Source organism: Morone saxatilis, unplaced genomic scaffold (assembly GCF_004916995.1).
Source record: "Morone saxatilis isolate NCDOM2014 unplaced genomic scaffold, NCSU_SB_2.0 Contig24, whole genome shotgun sequence".
NCBI lineage: Eukaryota > Metazoa > Chordata > Actinopteri > Moronidae > Morone > Morone saxatilis.
The window spans coordinates 17,355,024-17,362,877 of record NW_023339807.1 but is presented as its reverse complement, the minus strand read 5'-3'; the positions used below and the strand labels follow the sequence as shown (position 1 = coordinate 17,362,877).

The 7,854-nt window shown below is 41.1% G+C and overlaps 1 protein-coding gene across 3 annotated transcripts; it reads right to left on the bottom strand.

Annotated features, from left to right (window-relative positions):
• znf384b (zinc finger protein 384 b) lies at positions 1 to 7,719 on the bottom strand (the record flags this gene model as incomplete). 3 transcript variants are annotated; one of them, XM_035672624.1, is given in 11 exon segments in its annotated part: positions 1 to 374; positions 519 to 677; positions 811 to 889; positions 1,018 to 1,185; positions 2,369 to 2,593; positions 3,335 to 3,426; positions 3,522 to 3,676; positions 4,461 to 4,574; positions 4,973 to 5,192; positions 5,336 to 5,403; positions 7,358 to 7,717. In XM_035672624.1, coding segments are annotated over 10 exon segments (1,652 nt in total), but the record flags the coding sequence as incomplete, so codon positions are not given.
• Between the last annotated feature and the right edge of the window lie 135 nt (positions 7,720 to 7,854).

The following is a 7,854-nucleotide window of genomic DNA, read 5'->3' as shown; positions in this document are numbered from 1 at the left end:
TCCACTTGAATAGTGGATGCTGACACAGTGAGACAGAGGTCCTTGTGGGAAGTAAGGTCAGCTACACTGACTGGTTTGTACTGGATGTCACTGGCAGACACTGTCTTATACTGGTGCATATCAAATGGACAGGAAATGGTGTCTGTCTGGGGATAGTTGCTCTGGCTCTGTCCCTGCTGGCCTCCGCCTGCTCCTCCACTCCCGTGTCCCCCAGGTCGGCTTGATCCTCCATCTGCACTCTCTACCTGGCTCTGAGCTCCAGCCTGGCCCTGGCTTTGGTTCTGGTTCTGTTGTGCCGACTGTGCTGCCACAAGTGCTGGTGCAGTCAACTGGTCTGGGTTGTGTTTCTCCATGTGTTTCACCAGATACGTCTCCTGAGATAAGGGGAGGATAGGTAGAGGGGAAACAGTGGACACATGACTACAAGGTGTAAAGTAGCAGCCAGCTGTCTGATGCCAGAGAGGCAATTCATAGTGTTTCATGTAGAAATGCTCTTCAGAAATGGACATTTGTCTTACTGAGGTATATGTACGGTTGCAGAGACCACACGAGTAGATCCTCGCATGTTTGACTGTGTGTGTAGACATGTGCACCTCCAGGCTCGCTGCATCTACGTATCCTTTATTGCAGTTGGTGCACTTGAAGGGCTTGTCCTTGTTGTGTTGCCGCCGGTGGGACTGGGAAAGAATGGTTATTGAAAAAAAAAAAGTTAATGTTTTACAGTATAGCTAACTGTCCTGTAAGACAGGTAATAAACCAACACATAACATTATACTCACTGTATAAGAAGAAAACAAAATTCTTTCACACCTGTAAATTTGAGAGTTGTGTGAAGGATTTCTCACAGCCTGGATGAGTACACTTGTATGGCCGATCTCCAGTGTGAATCCTGAATAAAAAACACAAACAAACACAAGCATGTGCATACGCGGACTCCTGTTATGTTCATGGTGATCTAACCTGACCGCAGAAAGACACTGAGGCACATGAGAAACCCAAGACCAGTGACTCACTTACCTGTTGTGCTGCTGAAGGTGACTGAGCTGTCTGAAGCACTTTTGGCAGAAGGTGCAGGTGTAGGGTTTCACTCCAGTGTGGATGCGGACATGTTGGGCCAGGTAGCTAGAGTTGGCAAATGACTTGGTACAATGGGGACACTTGTGAGGCTTTGACTCTGTGTGGTTCCTGATGAGGGCAGACAGGAGGGTGAAAGAGAAAGGGAAAGAGGATTGGTGTAAGGTAGACTGAGAAAAAACATGTGATACTCTGTTTGACACATTTCAAAGTGATTGCCTCAGTTTATCAAAACCTGTCAAGAGGGCCATTCCAGACAAGTAAAGAGAAGATTGAAGCACTAAAGTCTTTTAAGTGTTACCAACAAAAATCTGCATCATTTAACACTTTTTATACACAGTGGTAATTTATATTCCTTTCGATTTCACGTGTTAAATATATATGTCCAACAATGTCACACAATCATAGAATAACAAAGCAAAATATTTAATTATTGACTCTGTCCTTTTTACACATATCCTTCTGCCTTAGATGATTTGGATGTATGAACAGAAGAGCAAAATATTAGATGTGCTGACTGTCATTTTAAGGTTTGACAAATGCATCCATTTAGATCAACATGCCTCCAGAAATGACTGAAAATTGATTTGATGACAGCCAAAAAGAAGAGCAACAGGATGACTACAACATGAGTGCAGAGAGCAGGAAAGCAGAACATGGAAGCAAAGTATTTCTATCACACATTGCCATTCAATGGAGAAAGTAAGAAAAAAGCATTGATAAGGAAGTATACCAAACAATAACACAATAGATTAAATGGGGAAGCACAATGGAACTATGTTTGCCTTTAAATCTTCATTTCAACATGGATTTCTAGATGTGTATATGTGCATTTCTGTTGAAGAAGCACTGGCAGAAGAAATGACAGAGCGTACAGACAGGAAAATGCGATGAAAATGCAATGCGAGCATTAAGGAGAGAAGCAAGTGCACACACACAAATGAAAAAGGAAAGAAAAGGTAAAATATTCTCATTGTATCAATCAATATAAAAGAGCTCCATGCATTTCCAATGGCCATTCTGATTATTGTAATTATGGAAAATCTTCTTATGGACAGAGCCCAACTTAAAAAGGTCTAATTTGAATTCAGATTTTTTGAAAAGGTCACATCTGGATGGATCTGGTAGCATGCGAGTCAACATCTACATGGCAGTGAAATATGCATCTGCACACCTCTCTAATCTCTTCCCCAGGAAGAAGAAGACAGAGAGTCTGGGCTTCTAAAAAGGCACTTGGCAGGACAAGTTAACAGGACAGGGGGATATGGTACGGGGGTTGGGGAGTCTGCAGTACCGTGTGTGCTGCTGTAAATGACTGAGCTGCCTGAAAGATTTCTGGCAGTAGGAGCAGGTGTAAGGCTTGGCCCCACTGTGGATGCGGATGTGCTGGGCCAGGTAGCTGGAGTTGGCGAATGACTTGGCGCAGTGAGGACACTTGTGAGGTTTGGCCTCTGTGTGCGACTTGGAGTGGATCTGCATGTCAGACTTACTGAGGAAGGTCGCCGCACACATCCGGCACCTACAGGCGGAGAGACACAGAAATGGGAGGGCGGGATGGAAGAACAAGAAGGAAGAAGAGGGACACGTATACAGAAAAAGAAACACAAGAGAAGATGATGGAAAGGACAAAAAAAGGAGATGAAAGTTGTTGAAAGGAGACAGGGGAATGAAATATTGACCCACAGAAAGAAATAAGATATGATAGAAAATGAAACTTACAAAAAAAAAAGGAAAATGAATCATATTAGATAAATTAATGTAGACAGGGGGGGTTAAATCAAATGTAAAAGACATGTAAACACAGGGAAAGATTTCAAGGGAGAAATCAGTGAAAACTCACAGGGAAAAGTATGTAGATACTATAAAAAGCGAAAGAGCACGACACAAGAGTGCTTGAGAGTTTACAACTCAAAGAGCATGCTATATAAAGACAAAGAGACAGTAGAGGCCAGGTGGCATTTCATTTCCAGTGTGTGCAGAGGCAGAGAGAGACAGTAAGAAGCACTGATGTATTTGTATCTCAAATACATTAAGAGAAGGATTCAACCGTCCACTAAAAAGCAGGCAAAGTTCTGCCACGACATGCAGTGAAGTGTGTTCAGGAGGAGGAGGTGTCTGTGTGTGTCAAATGCTCTTATCCAGCAGCGCCTAGTTCATCTATAAAAGCTGAACATCTCTATGCTGATTTCGACAGGATGCATTCCACAGCTAGAGCGAGGAGACATGGGGATGCACAACAGGCGTTGTTTTGACACTGTACCTGTATGTCTTTGTACTATCTTTTGGGCCATGGTCTTCCTCTTCATTTGACAGGTCATACGGGTCCCCAGTATGATGCTGCAAAGATGTCACCTGTCAAAAATAATATTCAGAGTTATCTAATGATTGTTCTTTTTAATTTATGATAAATAAATTACATTTTCCTCTCTACATCTGTGTTTTCTTACCTGGCCGCCGGCTGTCAGATGAGCCAGTATTAGAGTCTCATTCCCTGGTCCCCCCACAGGGCCGACCCTGGACAGAGCTGTCTTCTTCTTTCGGCCTCGTTTGGAGGGCGCTGGCATCACAACCACATGGGAAGTCCCATCTCCTTCTTTTTTGTCTAAAACAGGAGCAACAGCAACAGGTTAAGAGGGGAGAACGCTCTTAAACCCCAGCAGCCCTTCTGTATATTAACTGCCCTCTACATGTTGGTCTGTGGGTAGATTGAATGAATGAATGAAAATCAAAGTACGCTGCAGGAAGTCTCGTGTTTTTAACTGCGCTTATTCTTGTAGGTGTAACTGACAGTTGAATGGGCAGGGACATAGAATCTATGTTTCTTACTAAAAAAAACAATTTGGAATGATCATAACGCTCTGAATACTGCTTCCAACAAAAAGTTTTAAATAAACAGAAAAGCACAAACATACAAATATTTTATGAGCAAGCTGTGACAGCCTGTATATTTTTCGTTTTTTTTTTTTTTAATTAAAAACTGATTCACTTCAAGGCGTAGAACCGTAAGTTACTGGCACAGTCTGGATAAGTAATTAAATCATTAGCTGCTTATTTTCTGGTTTTGTTGCTTTGTAAGTCCTGATAACAATCTGTGCTTGTCATAACTGCAGAGATATCATTAAGAACAAACTAAACATAATATAATTTAATTTGGATGTAGTGACAAGGACATACTAAGTTTTAATCATGTGACGTATCACTAGAACAACGTTAAATGAAAATTTCAGTCATTAATGTTGCTAAAATACAATATTGTTATTGACTTCTCAGGGGGAGATTGATCATTATTATATTCCATTGTCTACACTGATGTTTTGAAGTCACTTATATAATAATAATAATAATAATAATAATAATAATAGTGCGTGTGTCATTGTGAGTTTTACCTGAAGAATGGAGTGCTGAAACAATCATGGTCGTTGCTGGATGACCAGAGACAAATGACTGAGACGAGGTGGGAGAGACAAGTGTTCCCTGAGGAGTGGTGATGACCAGACCAGCTGCACCAGAAGTAAAAAGAAAAAAGAAAAGTCACACATTACAAATATGACTACATGCAAATTCCAAGAATCAAAATTCTTCCAAATATACCCTGGTATTCGCTATAAACTATATTATGAACACATTTTGTGTATTGCTCTTGGCCCTTAGTACTGCTTGGAAGTTCCATGTAAGTGGAATTTCTTTGTTCTCATCAACTAAATAATTTAATGCATCGCTGTTATTTTATGTGTCAGAACTGAACTAATGCGATCGCAATCCTGCCTCAACCTTTGGAGTTCTTCTGATTTGAATACTTTGATCAGTAGAAATTATGTCAAAATGTATCGTGGAATAAACAAGAACGCTCTCAAACTGAGAAAGGCCCAGAGGCTTCTCCCTGCAGAGACAGACTCACCTGCTGTCATGATGCCTGTGGAGGGTACAGACAGCATGTTCTGGGTGCTGTGAGGAGGGTGGAGGTGTGCCACACTACCTGCCTGCCCTCCTCCATCTGTCTTTGTCCCAGGAGTGGGGATGGTGAGAAGAGCTGTTTGGTAGTGGGGTGCAGAGGAAGAGAAGGAAGCATTCTTTTCCTGTTGCTCTTTCACCTTGTTCAAAAACATGGCATTCTCAATCTGTTGATAGAGAGAAGATGTTTAATTTCATTAACCAGACTGGACTCCCTCAGATTCCTCTTATTAGTCTTTAAAAAGGAAAATTCTTCTTTACATCAATCTTAAAGAAACAACGTATTCTCTGTGTCTTTTTCCAGACTTACCTGTCCTGGTACGGTGGGGATCGGAGACCAGAAATACGATGAATTAAAATGAGAATCTTCCATCATTTCTGCAATGACACAAAAGGAGCAACAGTGAATTACTGTAAAGACCTGCACAGACCATAGCAGTGAACCTAATTCAAATGATGCCTATTTAAACAAACGCGCAACATCACATTAACAGACATATAAATATACAGCTGTAGTAGCAAATTTGACGAGTCAAGGGCAATCAGAGGGTCACATTTCTTCCAGATGATTTAGAAATAATTCTACATGTTCAAGTAGCCCTTTCATAATGCAGCTTATTAAGATGGACATCAATGAGACAGTTGGTTTCTCAACACCCCCAAGGATATGTTTAAGACTAATATATTTTATATAAAAAATAATGTAACAATGTCCTTTTTAAAAAGGTCCAGCTGTGATCCAGTCATACTCCTTGAGGCCTGGAGCCAAAAATGAGCTACACCTCTATTAAACCCCAGGGTTGCTCTGTGGTAATTTCATTAAACTCTATTTAATTTAGGAATATAACTCTTGTGGTAAAATATCAGATGAAATATTGGAGGGCTCAAAAGAGTACTCTGCACTTTTATAACATTTCCAGATTCAAGGTGGAGAGTTAAAAAAGAAAAAGGATCAAAAGTCACTTGAGGCAACTTATCAAACTTCTTGCAGCTCCCTCGGGGGCCACAAAAGGTTTTATATAACTTAAGAACTCATCAATATCTGCAAAAAGGACTTTAAAAAAGAGCGTAGTTTGCCTTTAAAACCCATTTTTGACACAGGACCCCTCTTTAAGTCTCAAGATCAAGATCATAAACCTGAACCTACCTTAAGGCCCTCAGCATGCCGACTGTTAACTTTCTTTGATAGACGAAACTACATTAGGCCAAATTACACTAATAGTATGGCTGAATTCCATTTAGCTGCTTCAGTTTCCGGGTCCTGGTATTGTGTGTACCGGCTCACAGTCGGCTGACTGGGACACTTGAACACAACAGAGCCATCATTCACACCTGTGCTTGTCCTACTATGACAAGTCAACTTATCTGCTGTGAAAAGGTCCCATAAATCAAATTACCACAAACTAAAACTGCCACACTGTGAAGCGTAGTGTATTTTTTAAGGGCCCCTGGATGTGTAGGGGCTCTTGGGGGGCAGTACCTCCAGTTAGTAATACAGCCTTGGGCCCAGCCAGTAGGATCCCACTGGCAAATGTCCAATTAAAAAAAAATAAAAGATAGATATAAAAAGAGAGGTAGACTGACTGATATGAGGAATTATAACGATTTAATAACTAACTTATTAGAAGAGACATGATGGGATGAGAGTCAAAGACGATATGGGGTGAAAAAGATAAATTGTTGCTCTCTGAGATTAAGATTTGACTCGATACAGTATAAAGTGTATATCAGATGCTCCTGGCATGGTAAAGACATCGATTATGTAACGTAATGTTAAACTTTCTTTCCTGGACTGCAGCTGTAAGGCATTGATTTAATGGTCTGGAGGCGCCGACATACAGTAACTGACCTCGGGTTTTTTTTTTGGTATTTACAGCAGATTCAAGTTCCTCAGCTATAGGTCGGCTGGCACGTAATGAACAGCGACACCAAATGTCCCTAAATGTTGTTAAATACCACAAATCAGATATGCGTAATGTTTACAATAAAGCCGTAGCTCAACAGAAGGACTCCATTTCGGCTCCTTGCATCTTGTAATGAGGCCCGACGTGCTGATTATCATACAGCTAGCGACAGAAAGAGAGAGAGAGACAGTGTGTGTCTGTAGTGCTCTGCCTGCTTGGGAAAAAAAATAACAAGCAAAGCAGAAAAAAAAAAAAAAAAAAACCCAAAGGATAAAAAAACTGAAGCGAAGAGAAAAAAAAAAAAAAAACCAATAGACCATCCTCACAGACTTCCGGCTGTGGAGACGGGTGGAGAGGCGGCAGCGGAGTCATGCAAATCTAACACACAAAAAAATACTACCGACTGCATGGAGAACAGTGGCGTTTACCGGTAACGACGACTCCGTCTCCCTACCCGGGACTCTCGAGGCTCCGGACGGTTTCGATACAGTTTCCAAAATGTGTCCAAATTCCTGCAAACCAGTGAAGTTTTTGCCCCTCTTTTTTTTTTTTTTTTTTTTTTTTTTTTTAGTTTTTTTTTTTTCCCTCCGGTGAAGCAGCTGCCTGAGCTTCACTTCCTCCGGATAAAGTCGTCAGACAAAAGAAGTGTGTGCGTTGATGTCACTTCCTGTAGTTGAGGGACAGTTGATTTATAAAACAAAATGTCTGAATTATTATCGTGTTCTCGGTTTCTTTACTGCTGCTGTTCAATAGTGAACACACACGGATGTGAAACGCATCCTGTACACGACTGTTTTTGTTTACTTTGTTACGTTTGAGCTTCAAGTTGTGAGAGAGAGGGAGGAGGAGGCAGCCAGTGGTGTATTCAAGGGCTGTCGGAAGAAATTTCCTTCAAATTAATCATCAACCTTAAGTCCTTGTCTTC